Raw genomic sequence first — 19465 nt, forward strand, 5'->3', positions numbered from 1 at the left:
ATAAACAGAGGGAGAAACTAATCCTTACTCTCCTCCATCCAAGCAGTGTGTGTGCATGTTTGTTTGTGTGTGTGCGTGCGTGTGTTTGTGCACGTGTACTCCATCCGTGGCTGCTCTAGGCAAGGTTGTCTGTGCATGCTGCTGCATGACCTCAAAGCATTAGAAAGAGACGTGTTACATGCACACATGTTTAGTCCGTGTCAATCACTTGCATATGTAGAAACCCATGTTTGCGCGCTTGTGCACACACCCTATGCAAGTGTGTGTATGTGAGACAGATAGAGACTGTACTGAGGGGTTTTGTGTAATCGTGCTGAGCGCTGAAGCGTGTCGAGAGAAAGGACATGTCCTCAGCTCTGATCACATAGTTTACTACAACCACAATAGAGGGAGAGAGATAGTGAGACAGAAGGGTGTTAGGGAAGAAAGGGAGAGAAAAACATGAAATGAATGGATGATGGAGAGAGGATGACACATGAAAAAAAAATGGAAGTAGAGAGGGAGTGCAGCACAGCAAAAGAGAGAGGGCAGGGATTGAAAGGGAAGGATTCAGAAGAGATGGGTGAGGAGAAAAAAAAGATGGATTGAGGTGTAGACAGAGTGGGACCGACCTGGAGGGGGAAGAAAGAAGTAAAGAAAGGAGAAAAGGGCAAGGGAGCGATGGAGAAAAAGAAAGTGACAGAGACGGAGTAAGACTGAAAGAAATGGAGGCAGAGATGAAAGAATGGGGAGGACGGATGGACATGGAAAGCTCAGAGAATTGGTTTGATCTCTGTAGTCCCCCCCCCCCATCTCTCTCTCCCTCCCTCCTCCTGTTTTCCTCTATCTCTTGTACATTCAGCGAGGGCTCCCTCATCTCAGCAGCCCAAAGAAAAAGTCTGCCCCGCTCTAAGCTAGCCGGCCCCTTAGTCGACTGGCTAATTGTGGAGGTATCACTGTGTCAAATGACTAATAGAGTTTCCCTTCCCGTCGCTAATCTGCCAGCAGGAGCACAGCCGCGATTTGTTTACTCCACACCGAAGCAAGGGAATACAAAGACACACCCGCCCTTTTATTTCCTCCCAAACGCAATTTCACGCCGCCAGAGCGTTAGGTGTGAGAGGTGTTAGTGGAGCATGAGCGTGCATGTGAGTGTCTGTTTGTACACACAAGGCGCATTTCACGATTGGTTTAATATTTCATGAAACAGCACAGTGAGTTCGCCTCGTGCTGGTCTTATTACAGACACAGCCTCTGACACTCTTCCATGCAGATGTTAGTCTTGCTGCACTTGAGAGGACCTTTCATTTGTGTGTTTTATTCCATCACCCCAAAAACAAAACCTGAGCTTCCAATTACATGCTTAATTTTCAACCTAAATTGAATCTAATTATTATCTTCATATAATGACGTTCTAAGTGACACAGTGTCTCGAAGACTGGTCAAAAATGTCCATTACTCCAAAAGTCTGAAACCCCAGCTTGTTCTCACAAGGACAGGCAAACAAGAGCACATACACAATGACACATGCATGCATAAACAGGCGCCCACACGCTGATTTTTGCCAGGCAATATTGGCCCCAAAGGTCAAGTCATCAGTCAGAACACACCATTACCAGAGGAAATGATAAATTCAGCAGCACTCCATTTACTTAAGGTAGGAGAAGAAGAGAGGGAGAGCGGGCAAGAAGATTGAATAAAGAAGAAACTGGAATGCATAAAGAGGCGTGGGGAGGCTGAATACAAAGTAACAGGATATGAAAACAAAAGGGACGGGCAAACACATGAATTTGGCAGGACATTTTGGGGGGATTTCTCTGTCTTAATGCTCCCTGCGATCTCAGTCATGTGTGCTTTCTTTCCTGTTCTTTTTTCAAATTGTGCCCAAGGACTTCCCCATTCAGTGGTCACAGCACAGGCTATTAAGATAATTTGACAAGGCACTGTTTTCCCACTCCCTCTTTGGCTCTGGGGCTTGTCCTAGTTGGGTGTCTCTCGGTGAGCGCACACTGACACTGGTGGTGTTAGCTTAAAGTCTCGGCTGCTAATGAGACGTTCAGAAAGACAGACGTACCGCAGACACCATCCAAAGAGTACAGAAAAGACTGGGATTTGCCTCTGATGGGAGTAACTCTGCTTCATTACCCTCCCATACCCTCTGTTCTACGTGGCTGTGCTGTCGCAAACTCCATCGCCTCTTGTTTCCTCCGTCTGCCCTCTTGTTTGGCTCTTTTTCGAAACTGCAGCTCTGTCCCTCATCTCTCAGATGTTTCTCTCTTTTTCCCAGGCTCTCTCGCCGTTTCTCTTTCCCTGCCTAATTCTTTGGATCTTTGTCAAATTTGGGGCATCAGTAGAAGAGCTTGCACAGCCTTTAGCCTCATGGGCATTGCATGGCAAAGTCTGAAAGTTGGATTTTGCACTGTCTGGCTGGCAATGGATTTTTGTTAACCTGATTTTGGAGTTGGGAAATAAAAATATGCTAATGTAGTTACATCATCCAAAAGGTTCCCTGTGCCTCTAGTGGGCCGACTAATGGAGTTTACCAGATATGGTGAGAAGAATTTAAATAAGAGCTTTGGTTTAATCTGTCTCATGTACTAGATGCGTGGGGCAGATCAGAAGTGTGTGTGGGTGTGTGTGTATGAGAGAGAGAGAGAAAGAGAAAGGTGAAAAAGAGAGAGATAAGAGGGTTGTGAAGGTCAAGTAAATGCCATCACTCAAGACAACGCTAAAGAGCAAGTTTGTTGGTCACATAACGATGAGACACTCAACCTCAGCACACACACCCACATTCACACAATCTCTAATCCTTTGTTAATTTAGTGTGTGTGTGTGTGTGTGTGTGTGTGTGTGTGTGTGTGTGTGTGTGTGTGTGTGTGTGTGTATGCTATAGAAAGTGTAAATGTGTGTGTTTGTACGTTTACACTCATGCATGTTTTATGAGACGCACAGGAATGCTTGTGTCCTGCCCCGTGTGTATAGTTTGAGTGTGCATGTGTCCCAGTTTGTGTGCACTTTGCCATCCAGACACATTTTCAAGGCTAATTCTCTTTGAAAGAGGAGGCGCGTTGGCCTGTGTTAATGTCCCAGTCAAGCACACATCCACATATTGATTTCAGGGCCCTGTGATTTATCGCGTACTCCCCGAAGAACACATTTATGGTGTTTTTGCATGTGTGTACGTGTGTGTTTCTGTGTAGACATACCTCTGTCCTAATGACAGATGAGGTGGATCCCCCCACACCGTCTGTCTCAGTGTTTTTACAGCCAGAGAAACGAGCCCCCCAGACTCACATTAACACCTTGATATATCACCGATCCGCCGCTCCAACGCGGTGGGGAGAAAAGGTGACAGCTACTGTGCCCCAGCAGGCTGCTTACATCGCAGTGCAAATCCCCATTCAATTTCCATCTCACTCTAAAGAGAGATGGCCTGGTGTTTTACTTTTTTTTTCTCTTTTTTTTAATGTATTTTTTTAGTCCTTAATGCTCACCAGGCAGATGTCTCGCTGTGTGGGAAAAGTTTCCGCTATCGTTCTCTAGCTACCTGCAAATATGCTTACGAGTAAAGTTTCCATTATTCATAGCATGGAAATGGGAGGCTAATGAGCCTTTTGAGTGACAAAAACACTCTCTGGAAACTGTTGCTAAAGGGGATTTTTACTAGGTTACTGGACTTGACATTGGAATAGAACTATTGCTAATTTTTGTTAACTAGGGTAAATTTTTTTTTTTAATCATTTGTTTGTATTCTCAAAAAGTCGCGTTGCTTTAACTAGAATTTACAGAAAAAGATTTTCAGCACAATCTTGTCCATGCAGTTTATAGGAGGTGATTCTGTTTTATATTTTTCAGCCACTTTTGGTCTTACGGAGCCATTTCATCAATCAGTAAACTGATCAAACTTTAGTGTGCTCAACTTTTGACGATTTTTCTCTTTTCTCTCTTCAATCCTTCCCTCTGTTGAACATTGGTCCTTGGTGTTAATCCTGGGCATGTGGCCAATGTTTTTCCATCCATATGGAGACGTGGTTGTCTTTTCCCAACAACCTGTTCGTCTCTGTGTCTGCCTCTCTGCTTCTCTCCTCTCCTTTCTTTCTTCCTGTCCTTCTCCCCTCACCTTTTCCTTTGTCTTCTCCTCCCCTCCTCTCCTGTTCAACTCTGCCCTGTAGACCTGACCCAGCGTGTCCATGACCAGGTCCTAAGTTATGTCCTCTGTCCCTACTTTCCCACCATAGCTCCCTCCTCCCCTGGTGTCGACTCCGCCCCTTTGCAGCGCACAGGAAGTCACAGCACGGGAACAGGAAACTACAGCCGTGGCGGGACCAACAACTATGCCACAGTGGGACCAGGCTACACCTCAAGTGGAGGTGGTGGAGGCGGAGACTTGTATGGCTCAGACCCCTATGTGGCGGACCCCTACCGCACTCTGCAGTACTGCCCTTCAGTGGTCGAATCGCCCTACAGCAAGTCTGGACCAGCTCTGCCACCGGAAGGGAGCCTGCAGCGTTCACCTTCCATCGACTCTATTCAGAAAGACCCCAGGTAGGATGAAAGGAGTGTGTGTGTGTGTGTGTGTGTGTGTGTGTGTGTGTGCATGAGTGCGAGCGTCTGTATACAGTACATGTGTTTTATGGGGTTTATTGGATCACAAGCTGCGCACATCATGGAGCATAGCGTGATTAAACGCACTTAGAAATGTGATAAAAAATCCATGTGTTGGTGTGCAAGAGGATTTAATAAGTTTGTTAAGAGTGCAAGAACACACATATCTATTATTACTGTACATTTGTGAGGACATTTTTATTGACATACATTCTTTCCCTGGAGGCTGGGTCTGATTGGATGTCCCTGCTTGTGAGCAGGCTATGAAAATGTGTTGAATACATAGCACATGTAAAACATGCAAGGATCTGCATAGATGGGAGCATGTGAGGATGAAGTGTAATCCAGGAAGGGCAGATTGACTAATAGATTCATAAGTCTGAAGACCCATCAGATACCAAAACACTGCACAGCAATTTATAATACTAAGAGGAAGGATTTTAAAGAACTCTCAAAGGTTCATGTCAACAGAAATCATTTTATCTGCTGTCTAGACAGCTGTGAAGTAAACAGGAATTACCATGTTTACCTTACAAAGTACCAGGAATGCGCGCGTGCTTATATTTGATTGGCCTACTCAGGACGTTGCCGGATGATGTCATATTGGGCTGCGACAAAAGTTGACCCAAGTTCAACTTTTTTGCCAGACAACCATGCAGATTTTTGTCTGAGCCCTCTACGCTGGACCCCAATGAAACACAAAAATGAACATTTAGTGAAAGAAAGTGCCTCTCCAGTCACTCACAGGCTACTTTAGAAGCTCCATTTCCCCTCCCTTGGTGTCACGGTGTGTGTAACAATGTCTTACTGGGCTGTGATCACATCCATCCTCTTGTCTCTGTAATTAAGTAAAGCTCACTCTCCCCTATAAATTTCTATATATATATATATATATATATATATATATATATATATATATTTCATAGGACCCTTGATGTGTAATTCTTTTAATTACACAGTGAGAGCGACTGAGACGTGCATGGATCAAGTCTCAGCAGCAGTTGTCAATCACAGGAGAGAGACAGGGAGAGCAAGCGAGGGAAAAAGAAAGACAGATAAGACAGAATAAGAGCGAGAGGATGGGCGAGAAATATTTACACCAAGAGTGAAAGAATGAACAAATGATGTGCTCAGTCAGATAAACGTACAATCGTCCTCAAGATGAAGTATCTGATAATGAGTGGAATGATGGTTAATCATTGATGGAACGTGATTGACTGGCTCAACACTCTCTCAGTGAAAAGCTTATTTATAGGTTGGACTTAATTTTTCAAATAAAACAGAATTCTCTGCTCTCTGACTCATGAGCGACCGTTTTACCTTTTCTCTTTTTGAAAAAGCGAAACTTTTTCTCCTCTTCATAGTCTCACCGAGGTTGCGAAGCCTTTGTTGTTTGCACTCTGTTGCAGTTTGTTGTCGGCACCTTGTTGTTTGTATACACAGAACATTCCTCTCGAATTCAGCAAGAGGCAAAGCAGTAATATATGTTCTGTTTTCTGTAAAGGTATCTATACCAGCCAGTTTTGTGACAAAGGCACATTAGTCACACAGCAACAATATAAGCAGTCGCAACAGTAAGTAAGTTTCTCAAAGAGACGCTGTACAGAGAAGAAGCAAGAGCTGACCTCAGGTCAGCAAGATAAGGGTCTCATGGATTGCAGTCTCTCACATATTCACACGTATAGTGCGCTCACTATTTGGCTGCATGAAAACATGTAGAAAACGATGTGTCTGTGTGTGTAAAAGAAGGAAAAAAATACAACGTCAAACACGTCAGAGAGCCTGAAAATTGAATGCTCATTAAGGGATAATCCTGAAAATGTATTAATCTATTTATCAAGCTGTTGGAGATCCAATTGTGTTTTCGTACTGTGGGTTGTTTGCTGCCATCCATCACAGTGCAATATGGAAGACAGTTTTTAAATCTGTGCTGCTTTTTTACTGTCTAAACTGCTTCAACAAAGGTGGTGAAAACATTTAAAAGTTCATTGCAGTGTGTTAGTCAGAAGGAAAGAAGTGGAAGAGGAGAAGTTCTGGAAAGAGAGCCGATCAGCCTTTTGTCATTTATCTCCATCTGTAGTTGAGCTGACTGGTACTGGGTGAAGATACACTAGCTGTATGCTATTTACAGTCAGACAACTATGGTCAGAGCAGGCTCAATTTCATTTCTAACTTTGTTAACTTTGGAAATGGAGGCTCTGCAAATAATGTAGAAGCAGGGTTTAGGAAGTAAAATGTGCTTCTAAATGTATACACAAACTATTATCTTTACGGTACTTGCAAGACAGTGTTTATTACTGGCCCACTAGAGTCATTAAAACATTTACTCATACACAAGCACACATAAGAGATCACTTTGTTTCCCTCACTGCTTCAAGCTTCATATACTACATGTACAGAGAAGCAGAAAGACATCTTGTTTTTCCTCCTGGTGCACTTTATTTTAGACAGTGAACCTTACTCAGACGCTGTTAAAGAAATGCAGCCATTTCTTACACGGTTCCAGTGGTTTGAGAGCGCTATTGTGTGTTGGATGCCTCCCACAGAGTACAGTAAAACCTTATTTAATTAAAAGTTACAAAGTTATTTATGAGTGTTTTAAAATTCGGACTTTACTAGCTGGAGCCTGATTGCTGTAGACTCAGCATGTTGTACGTTTTCATTCGTTTGGGCCGGCCATGAATGCCAAGTTATTTAGAGCCACAGGACGCCAAAGTTCATAAAACCTGAAAACAGAATGTAATAAGTGGATTTTCACAGCAATACCACATTTTGGTTTTCTAGTCACAAATGCCCCATCCTTGTAAATATGAGCGCATTGTTCTGACTGCGGCAACAAAAGACAATGTACACATGCACTGAAGAGCTTAAATGCGTCAATATCAGAGTTCACTGTCCCGTACAAATGGGAGAAATTCCACCAAATTTTATCTGCATTCATGGACCTTAGCGTCTAATGTTTTTGTCTCTAAGTGACTATTTTCCAATTGGGCTAGCATTGAGCTGCAAATGCCAGCCGCAAAACGGGCTGCAATGAAATCCTGCCGTGTGTTTGCACCCCGTCAGTGTACGCCCACTAAAAGTGTATGTTTTTACCACTGACAGGCTCAGATTGTTATAACAAGTGTCTGACAACATTATGGAAAGTATCCCTACAGACGCTTTGTTAAAGAGTAAGATCCTTTTTGTTTAACCAGACACAGCTGCTATACTGCTCTCAGCAAAGCCACCAGACTCCATTTACAGAAACAGTCATTTTATCATCATGAGACGCACTTCATAGTAAAACTCACTAAAACCTTCTTTGTTCGTCTTTCACTGCTCCAACAATCACCACCTACTCTGGCTTGGTCGAAATAAACTCTTGATTCACTGAATCGGGAGAGGAGTGAAAGAGAGGGCAGACGTCAGAGGGGCAGGGGGAGAGAATAGCCTGTAGAGTTGGAATCGCTGGGCATTCTTCAACAGATTTTCCTTGTAAAAGAATTTTAATTACCAGATAAACCCTTCTTCCCGTCAGCACTGATGAAGTGAAGGTAATGGTGATGTAGCTTTTGTTTGAGAGAAGTGCGGCAGTCAGTGGTCAGAGCTAGCCTGTCTGCCCTGGCTAGCTGGACTTTAGCTCAGCCCTCCTCTCCTCAAAGTGTTTTTTAACCACACTGATTGCTATACTCTGCAAGTGAACAAAATTTACTTTTTCCAAATGTGACACAAGTGTCAAAAAATTCTGTGAAAGTGCTTTGCAGCTCAATCCAAAGAGCGTAAATGACATGGCTTAGCCTTTATCCGAAGCAGGATGTAGCGGCACATGTCTGTTGCTCTTTCATTAGTGCAATATGAAAAGCTGCAGCTCAAAATCTCTGAAAAAAAAATCTCCCATCAATTTCCTGTCATTCTGCTTCTTGTTCTTCCCATTTATGTTTTTAGACTTCACAGGAACAAAATGTCAATTCAGCAGTACACTTGGTTTTCTAGCTTTCTTCCTGCAACCGAGTCATATAAAAATGGCTTTAAGTCCTCCCATTTTGGTTTTTATCTAATCCGTTAGCATATTTTACATCATATCATACGTTTTTCTTTGCCATGAGGTTAAATGGCCTCCTACTCAAACTCAAACTCTCTCTTGTTGTAATTGGATCTAGCTGAGCTAACATGAAGTGCTAAATGAGTTATCAGCAATTAGAGACAAGAAACAGTCTGAGTGAGGGCAGAGGTTATGTCTGTGTGTGTTAACGTCTGGGTGAGTGTGCGCTGTGCTCAGGAGAAGACGGTGTATTTTTTTTATAATTCATTAGCATATTCTATGCCTCACTCATGTCCATTATTCTATTATGTGCATGTGTATATATATGTGTGTGTGTGTGTGTGCATGCACGCACTGGCAACCAGTAACACAGTTAGGGGCTATTACTGTTGCAGAAGAGTGAGCGCAACAGAGCAGAGGTGAGGACGGCGACACAAAGAGAAAACTCAATAACCGCTAATGGATGGGAGTGAAGACAGGAGAGGAGGAAGAGAGGGAGATAAGGGGAGGGAGGAGGGATGGAAGGAGGGAGTGGTGAAGATGAAGCTAAAGCGAGGGAGGCTGATGAACACAGCGGAAGAGGAGGAGGAGGAGGAGGAGGAAGGGAGGAGAGGAGGCATATGTAGGGTAGAAAAAGGGAGGAGGGGAATTTTGTAGAGAGGGGAAAAATGGAGGTTGTTAGATGAAGATTCAAGATGGAGGGAGGTGAATAAACAGAAGAAAGAGGGAGCAGAAGTGAGGAAAGGGGCAGAGCATAATGTAGATAAGTGCTACCCTCCATTGTTTTGTTTGTGTGTTTTCCTATAAGCTTTCTCCCCGAACAGAAATCTCACAGGCACCAAGTTTCCTTCTTAAATTGAATATTAAAAACAACATCGGGAGCCAGATGAGGAGGAAAATATTGAGCGCGGACCCACAAAACCAATGAAAGTGTGGCGGGTTTGAAGGGAAGACAAAAACCAATAATGAAGGAAATGAAAAAAGGAAAAAAAACAAAGGGGATTGGGAGAGTCTTAAGTGAGGGAAGACAGCACAGAAAGACATTAGCTTAGGGAATAAGGGAGACGTACCTTGAGGGATCGAAGAAAGAATAAGGAAGGAGGGAGGGATGCAAGACATGAAGGGGTTTCTGGGAGGATAGAGTGATGAACATTAGCTCAGAGCTCAGGGAGTTAAGGAGCAAGGAGGTGGGGGCCAAGGGTTAGTGTTACAAAGCGTGGGAGATTAGAAAGAAGGAAGACAGCGAAAAACATCATGAAGGGGGACTTAGGGTAAGCGATGAGAATTCACAGTAATGCAGAAATGGGGATTGACAGCAAGGAAAGTTCTAGTTTTGTGATCAAAAATGAGACTGCAGTATTGTTTCAACTGTGGGGGTGTGCTTGACTTATCTCATCAAACACTCCAACAGCCTGAAATGTAGACACAGCACTTCAAGATAAGATAACTCAAACTCCACTCATTTACATTTTCTCCACAAATCTAAAATGTGTTCACCCAGCAGAAGTGATGTGCGACGTAAAAATGATTTTGTTGTGTCAAGCAAACCGCAGTCAGGAATCCAGGGGTTAAAGCCCCATCACTGCAACAATAGATGTAAAAACGTGCATTGTTTGTAAAAGGAGTACCCCCTGTGCCCCCATCATTGGCTTGATACAATGGAGCTGCTGACATGGAATTGCTATTTACAGTACTTTGATATGATGTGATCTGGTGTGACACATCATTGTCACCGCTCCGCTATTCACCGACAGTGTCTGTTGGCTCACAGCCTGAGCACAATGCTCTATTTATGGATGGTCAGCGGTGACCCTGTGCATGTCGGCTGGCGTGTGTCTGTGAATGGGGTCTGTGCGTTTGTGCACCCACGGCTGTGTCAGACAGGAAGATGGAAACTGTGTGTGGGGACATAAATGTGTTTACACTGTCAAATTGCGGGGACTTGTCTTCCTTATGGGGACAAATTGAGTCTCCAGAAAATGAATGCAGGTCTAGTGTGTGTATGCGTGCGTGCACGTCTGCGTGCGTGTGTTTGTATCTGATAGCAAAGGGCTGATGCAACACATTCCCATGTGTTACACGGTTTAACGGACAATGATATGTCTTTGTGTGTGTGTATGTTTAAGAAACAGAGTGAGAGAGAATTATTATGCAGTGATTACTCTTGTTGTCAGCTGGGCACTTGTGTCAATGTTTATTTATGAACGTGTGTGTGTGTGTGTGTGTGTGAGAGAGAGAAACTGAGCGGGTGTATTCCCTTCTTGCAACCCTTGTCTGTTTGTTTTAGTGCATTGCTCTGTGTGTTGGACACATATAGTTTATGTATGACTCTACAGAGGGATACCTGCTTTACATGGAAATTGTGGCACTTGCGGACTGCGCGTGTGAATGTGTGGGAAGTCTTGACCATTGGATTAAATTCAGAGAGGGGATCCCATACACACTTAAGTGCCCAGTTTACAACACAGTGCACTTGGGGATTTCTATGGTGTAAACTGTAAACTGCTGTGTATACGCCTGCCTGGCAACACACACACATTATCTTGCTCTTATTATGCTTCTTCTCTCTTTACTTCTTTTCTTGTTTTTTGGTCAGGCGGGAGTGAATGAAAGACACTCATGGAACTGAAGTAAATTGTTATTGAAATGCAGGCATTGGGATGTGTTTCACTGTGTTTGATATGTGTGTCGATGTTGTGTCAGTGTTCAGCTGGCTTGACAAATGGAGAGAGAGGGAGAGAGTGCTTCAGCACCACGGACAGAGGCACAGAGATACATTAGGGTCGAACGTTTCAGCACCATGGAGAGAGACAATGAGTGTGAGTGGTGCCACTGTATACACATACTACACCCGAGCAACTAGGGGTGTTCTGAAGACTAATTTGAGCAAATGCATGCATAAATGAAAGTTTAAACTTTGACAGGTCGACTAGTCTAAAAGAGAAAAAAAAACAACATACCTTTTTAACCAGAAACAGCCACTATATAGCTCTCACCAAAGCTACCAGACTCCATGGACAAAAACAGTCATTTTATCATCGTAAAACACACTCAAAATTAAAACACACGAAAACCCTCTTGGTTTGTCTTTCACTGTTCCAACAGTCGCCACTAACTCTGATTTGGTTGCATTAAAGCCGTGACTTAGCGAATCGGGAGAGGGCCAAGGAGAGCAGACATCAAAGAAGCAGCCACGGAAAAGACCGTGTAGAGCCAGAATATTTTCACATCTAACTCAGGAGTTAATTTCACTGGACATTACGGCCGGAGAGATTTAAATATATTAGACTTCAACAGATTTTCCCATTAAGACGTAGCTAAATGATGGATAAGAGATTCTGCTGTGCATTATGAACACATTGTCCTGTAACTTAAATGTGTACACTAATAAAATAATTAGAATGTTAACTACTATTTCTGGACTAGCGATGGTAGCCCCATTGAATCGACTAGTTGACTAATCGCACACATCCCTTCTTGCATCCAGATGCAAGGCATGCACATTGACTGAGCATTTTTCATGACGTGACATTTTTAAAAATGCCCTTTGCTGACAGAAAGAGTGTTTATGTGGCAACTTAGCAGCTTCTTCATGCAACCATGTATTGCTTTGTAAATAGTAGATATCAGTGTTTATTTTTACGGTGCATGTAAATGCATCTTAAGTTAATGAGACAGTAAGGGAAGTTAATGAAGGATGAAAACATTTTGTCCGTTTTATAGCTGTTGTGTGCCCTTGCTGACAGAGTGGGGCAGGAATGGAGAGAGCCAGTCAGTCCTTTTTGTGTCCTTTGTTATAAATCTGTGTTCTACATCAGGCGTGGAAAAAGGGACAAAGGAGAGGGGGAGAAAAATGAAGTCGCAATGAGGGATAGATAAAGAAAGATAAAAGAATGGGTTAGTAACTGGGTGACTCAGGGATGGAGACCGAGGGAGAGAGGGAGGACAGTGAGGGTGTGAGAGGCACAGTCACAGGGTGAACAAGGGATTTAAAAAAAGAGAAAGGAAGGAGGAGAGAGAGAGACAGATAGGAGGACACACTCTATTGGCTCTCAGCACGGCCCAGGGGTAATTTCCTCTCCACATGAGAAATGCATGCTGGGATATGGAATTACCTCCAAGGGAGGGTAATGATGCATTGCCAGAACGTTGGCCCTGAGGCACAGCTGTGTGTATGTGTGTGTGCGTCTGTGTGTGTGTGCGTGCATCTGTGCCCTGGCCATCATCCCTGCCTGTTCTGGGTAAATTGCCCATTGTAGTTATTTTCCTTTTCTGCGGTGGCCTATCTGTTTGTGCGTGTGTGTATGTGTGTGTGACCTTGGAATGATAACAACCCTGTGTGTCTGCCTTCTTCTCTGCTGCGGTGAGCTTCACCCGAAATCTGAGGCCTGGGAGATAGAAGGTGAAGCGTATTAGGTGGGTGGCCGTTGGGCAGAGGCACACTTACACACGCATTTAAATGTAAGTGTTTAGATAAATGGGAGAAATTGCCACACAGATGAGACTTGCACATACACATAAAGTAGAGGCTCAGGCTAATAATTAGATATTTGGCTCTCGGGCAGTAAGAAATCAGAAAAGACAGCGTGGACTGTTCTCAATTTTTTTCATTGTGCATTTGTGTGTGTGTGTGTGTGCACGCTCTAATCTGTGCAGTGGCTAATTAATCTGTCATGTCCTTTTGATCCAATCATTACATTATTGTTTTTTATGGTAATTGCTGCCACTAACATTTCGTCAATTAACATCCATCAAACCTTTCACACACGCACGCACGCGCAGGAGCGAGCATGCACGTGCAAACGCACCTATTCAGCACTACAAACTAATCTATAGGCTCGGCAAGAAAGGTTCTAATATGATTTTTCAGCTGCTTCATGCTCAACAGAAGTACGGCAATAGATGCTTCCCATCTCTCCTCCTCCTCCCACCACCTCTCTGCTGCTCTGTCTCCTGACACTGGCCGCATTTGGGAGGGATTATGGGAAAATGTCACACCAGCAGAATTATTGTATATCTTCTCTCTTCCCCACGCCTCGTTTCACCTCACCTCTCCTCTAGCTCGTACTTAAGAGCAACTCAGGCTAACCATGCTCGCTCTATCTAGAGTCTTAAGGCTGCACTGATAGAAACTAAGCAGAGCTCTATCTGTATGTTCTGATGAGTCAATATTCCAGGTGAGACACGCTTTCTCTGTATGGATCTCTGGGTGCTGGTCAGCGTGAGCATAGACTACATTTAACATGAATGCCGGCAGGTTTCTGTTACATGTGTAGCACAGAGCTATCAGTGGAACGGCCCTCGTGAGACGGCGCTACCAAGGTTTTATTTTCCCTTGGACTTGAGCGCAGTCTCGCATGAACTCAGCTCTATCGACCTTCCACTCAGAGAGATGTATCTTGTCCTTAATTACCTCTTTTATTAACATCCACCACAGACATTAATGTCAAGCAGTTGTACATCTTGCATGCCACTGCTATCTTTGAGCAAGGCTCAGTCTTCCATGGGGCTGCAGATGTTAAGGTCAGTGAGTTGTATATCTCCTGCGCAGGAGAGGGATCTTGACCTTTCGGCTGAGTTGCTTGGAGGAAATCAAGCGGTGAATGCTTGTTATTGGACCCAGCGGGACTCGGTAATGACCAGAGAGCTCAAATAAAGCTGAAATTGGGAGAACAGGAGTACAGAATGTAAGATTAGGAAAGCAGCTGGATACATGGAAATAAGGGAACATGCTGATTAAGTAAAAATGTAACTTGCAAAAGCAAAGTTACATTCGTTGTAGAAGCGTAGGAGGAGGAGCCCTTCCAAGTGTGTCATGGTTGTGCTCATTTGAAATTCTAATTGCACACATTTCTTGTCATAGGTCATCACATTTAGTCATGCTGCCATGTCAGTATCAGTCAGCTGCAGAGCTACAAGAGCACCTCCATATTACAGTCATGTCTGAGAAGCCCACTGACAAACTCCAAAATTTTTGGAATATTACCAACATTGGTCTTAATCTAAATTTGTTTTTGGCACACTCATTAAAGTGTGTTGCAGAAAGGATAAAGCAGCAGCTAACTGAGCGAGCGATGATTTTACAGAAGCAGTTGCAAACAGAGATGCATACTATTTTTTCAGAAGTCTAAGTACGGTAAACTTACTTTGTTATCAGCCACATATGCTTCTTTTGACCTTTTTGCCTCTTTGTAAGTTACTGCTCTAATTTTATCTCCATGAGATTTCTCTTCGCTCCTTGGCTGAGAGAGAAGACCTCTCAAACACCATTCTGACACATGTAATACTAAAGTTCTCCAGCGAGGCCCTGAAAAAAAAAAAAGCAGATGTCAATATTGTAGTGGAATGGAGAGGGAAAAACACAGACTATAAGAAAAGCTCCATAAACATGAAACTAAATACGGTTCAGTCTGCTGGGGCAGTGCTGTGGGCTTGTGACGAGAAGGTCATTGCTTTGACCCCCACGCTGTCAGGATAAATCTGGAGAGAGAAGAGAGAAACAGCAGCACTTGAACCTCCCTCCTTACCACCCACCACTGTAGTGCCCTTGAGCAAAGGCCCTTAACCCCCTCAACTGTACCAGTGGAGCTCCTCAGTTCCCAGTGGATCAGACTGTGTTCCTGGAAAAGCACTCGCATCCACTGAATCCATGAATAAAGCCAAATAAATTAATTGATGGCACTGTGTTGATGGTAGCCATTGTCAGGACACCCCGCAGTAGTTATTTACTATCAGGAGAAACACTGCTATCTACCGTGTAAAAATAGGTGTTCGGCTGTCTCATTATTCATTTCATTATTTATTTTCACGCTGGGAAACTCTCCGATTTTCATCATAGACCCTCTGCACGATCTGCAGAGTCAATCCAAATGTTTTCATTGAGTCATGACAAAATAACTCCAATGCATCCTTGGGGTGCTGACTCGATTTAGAAACGCTCTCCATCATGCATCCATCGCTCTCCCTCTCTCTCTCTCTCCTCATCACACTCCTGCAGGTAGAGAAGGCTCGGCACTGATGATGGGTTAGGAGGTGTAAGCATTCATCCGGCACCCAAAGTGCTTTCTCCCGCCCTCTCAGTCTAAACACAGTTCTCCTACACTTCCCCATTGTCCTTTGTGTCTATTAATGCAGCCAGTCTATCCCCTTTTTTAATGCCTTCCACTCTCTCCCTCACACTCTCTCTTTGCAGCTCTCTCCCCATATTCACACCCCCCCCCCCTTTTTTTGTCGCCACAGGCCATGAAGTGATTCCTGAGGCTCCACTCACCACGCTGACAAAAGTCCTGCGTACATGTTTGCATCCGAGTGCGCCTTTCTGTCTGCGCTTATGTGTGTGCATGTGCTTTTCACCTCATAATATCAACAAAGGCTGTCCTGTCAGCCAGAGAGATGCTTCATTCGGAACATGACTCAAGTGAAACACTAATCTTGGTAGGATGACGACAGGAAGAGAACAAGTAGAAGACAGAGAGGGAGAAGAGGAGAAACACTTAGGAAGAGAGAGAGCGTGGTGAATTGAGTCACAGATGCAGGCCTTTGTATGAGTCATCGGACAAGGTTGTTGGGGTTGTGTTACCCCCCTGTGTGTGCAGAGTACATGCGTGTGTTTTTGTGGCACAAACTTGCACTCATGAATGCTCCCCTGTGTACATTTTGTACCTGCTGAGTTATTTTCCTGAATCACCTCACTGATTTTGCCCTCTTGAATTGCCATTTGTCAACACAAACACCACAAGCTGACCTCATCTTTATGTCACAATAGATCAATATTATGTGCAAATCTTCATGCCAGGTCTGTGCCACGCTGCATTTAATACCGTCAGAATTAGCTGTCATTTTAAGGTTGAAGGGCTGCTCATGGGTTCAGCGCAATCAATCTTAAAAACCACAATCAGGACTCTTCAGTGAAAATGCATTGAACAAAATGATTTTGGGCAATTTCAGCTACACATTTTTATTGTTTTATAGCTGCCACAGCGCTGTCAAACAGGCATTGTCTGAGCTAGGTTACAATTTCACCCCTCTTCCATCATGGGTTTTACTGCCATGCCAGCAATCATTTTGCAGGGATGGGTGGACATGTGGAAAATAAACGTTTTCTCACTAAATTATACCACTTTAGAGAATGCAGTCGTCTGTGTCATTGAAAGGTTGCTCAGTGAATATCAGGCAGCAAATAAACCCATCCTCAGATCATCCTGATTAAAAAGGTGAAAAATGAACAATCATGGCTGTCACCTCAGGAACGAGTACGAGTCGATGTTTCTACAGTTGTGTCCGTATTCCTTTGAAATCTTTCGTTTGACTCAGTGCAGTCTGCACTCTGTCGTATTGCGTGACCTCAGCCATGTTGGAGCTGCGGCATGTGATGTTTCTATTACACAGCTCTGTTCCTTGTTCTTCACTTTCCTCCCTCCCCATCTTACTTGAAGTGGATGACTGCTTTTAGTCTGACTTAATCCGCTTTGAAGGTTGTATTTGTGTGTGCGCGTGTGTGTGTGTGTGAGACATGTCAAAATCTTTAAATGCAGCTGGCCACTTTTGGGAAATAGTACATTCCCTCAATGTAATCATCATCATTGATCACAGTCACATTGTCAGTCTAATCATCCTTAATCCTGATTATCATCATCACATCCACCTTCTCCTGCTCCACCGTCATCTGCGTTCATACACTCTGATGCAGCCTAATCAGCATTATCAATGTCACGATCACGACGTGTTCGTCATCCTCCTAATTATTCATTTTATACCGTGTTTTGTTGTCTTATTCATATTTTGTCATGACCATCTTCTTACTTTTTATGTCATCATCTCCCTAGTCAGCATCATTATCAGCGTGTTCTTTGTATTGTCTTGCACAGCTTTTCGCAAATACAGTACTGCTCCAACTTCTCTATGCTGTATTATTGCCCCAGTGTGAACTAATGAGAATAGCAGGTGCAGAAGCTAATCACTGGTTTATTACTTTTTCTTCCCTCTTGCGTCATCTTGCTGATTACACTATCTTTCGGTCACACACACAAACACGTTCCACACAAAGCACCACTGAAATATTAATATGCTCCCACCCAAACTCACACAGCGCCCAAGGAGAGTTTAGCCACCTCAAGGTGAAATGTAAGCTAAGTTCACAATTACCCTGCAATGCCGAGGCAGAGGCAAATCAAAATGAATCGCAGAGCCGTTTTGGGCTAGATATAGAAGGGCTGTACAGCTGCCTGTTCTTTAGAGGAGAGGAGATGCAGGTCTGGAAAAACTTCTGCAACAGCAGACCTTGAACGTGGGAGTTTGACAATGCAAAAAGTTTATGGTGATTATTGCAAGGTATAAATGGCTGCCAAAGGGCAAATCTGCTCCTACCTATTTAAATCACAGACACGGGTGGATCCCTGAGTGGGCCGACCAACCACAGGTCCAGGGGATGGAGGCGCTCAAAGTGTGAAGTTACTGTTCTTGTTAGAGAGCGAAAGGGTTCAGTCAAGAGTCCTTTTGAAAAGCTGAATAATTTCCCTTCACATCACTTTAGAGATGACACAACAAAGAGTGACACCATCAAAGGGAGTGAGCCAAGTGTATTTATATGCGTTTAAGTAATTGGGTTATTTTCTGCATTAACCTGGTTTCTCAAAGGTCATGTTAATGAGAAACCCACTTTCCATTATAGAGGCGAGGGGTTAGAAAAACCTAGTGAAAAGAGCCAGAATGACACCGACTAAGCCTGATTTCATGGCCATGTGTGTTTCTAATCTGGTGTTTTAGAGAAAAAGTGCACGACAAAGTTCTTGGTATCAGTGGGAGGCGTTTTAGGCATCTGTGCCCAGTAGCCAATTAACATGATTCATCATGATGCACCCACAATCACAGCCAAATACACCGTCAAACACTCTGTGATGAGATCTCCGTGATGCCCCTGCAACACATCCACAAAAATAGACTGACCTTGCACTAACAAACATTCAGACACGGCCTCAGTTAAGAGGATCAATGAAAGTTCCCACTAACTGAGACTCTGAATGGAAGTTTTCAGTGGGCTAACTCTCTCATATTCAGACGCACACCGCATAAAGCGTGTGAAAACTGTCTTGGGCAATCATAGTTCAGACAGTTGACATATGGTAGTACGTGTGTGTACAGTGTACAGTATATGCCCATTATACACTCAGCACACTGGAAAATCCCTCTCTGCAGCTTTCTGCCTGCACCTCATCTTCTTTCCATCCGTTGCTTTTTGGAGAGCTGTGCAGCTTGCCACCGTGGCCTCCACTCATCTACGGTGTTTTAGTTCTGGTTTAGCTTCCTATATACAGTACCCCTCCCTCTGACAAGGCACAGAATGTGTTCAAAAAGAAAGAAAGAGATTGGAAAAAAAGAAAATGAAATAACAGAGAAAAACAAGGTGTGTGGCAAAGATCTTTTTGTAAGTGGGGCGCCTCAGTGCTGAAGTAAATTTACCCTGTGTGTGTGTGGGCAGTTTGAAGGATTCACGGGTTTGCATAGGTGTGTGTTTGTGTGGGGGGAAAATACTGTCAAAGGGAGCAAAGAAGTGTGTGTGTTTGTGTGTATGTGCTTCTGAGTATACATGTTATCTGCCTCTCTTGTTTAATGTCAAGGCACAGGTCTCTGACCTCTATAGTAAATGTCTCCTCTGTAATGTGAATCTGACAGCGGATGAATGTATTACACCCATGTGCATACACACACACATACACATGTATACACACGCACACACAGCTGTAGATGGTGCTAATATCCAGCTTGACCTTATCAGTGTGATGTTCACATGGCAGAATAATTCTGGATAATTTGTGGCTGTGTGATGCACGCGGACACACAAAATGACCTTCAGTTGGG

General features: G+C 43.7%; 1 protein-coding gene across 5 annotated transcripts in view; it reads left to right on the forward strand.

The window, feature by feature from the left end:
- The window catches only part of ctnnd2a (catenin (cadherin-associated protein), delta 2a), a 232771-nt gene that overhangs the window by 129856 nt on the left and 83450 nt on the right, over nt 1-19465 (forward strand). For 3 of the 5 annotated variants that reach the window (XM_070985662.1, XM_070985665.1, XM_070985663.1), the window contains exon 12: nt 4152-4524. In XM_070985662.1, the coding sequence (XP_070841763.1) occupies nt 4152-4524 (373 nt within the window). The remainder of the gene's footprint in view (nt 1-4151; nt 4525-19465) is intronic. The other 2 variants (XM_070985664.1, XM_070985666.1) reach the window with 1 other exon arrangement.

Source organism: Chaetodon trifascialis, chromosome 18 (genome assembly GCF_039877785.1).
Source record: "Chaetodon trifascialis isolate fChaTrf1 chromosome 18, fChaTrf1.hap1, whole genome shotgun sequence".
In the NCBI taxonomy this organism is placed as follows: domain Eukaryota; kingdom Metazoa; phylum Chordata; class Actinopteri; order Chaetodontiformes; family Chaetodontidae; genus Chaetodon; species Chaetodon trifascialis.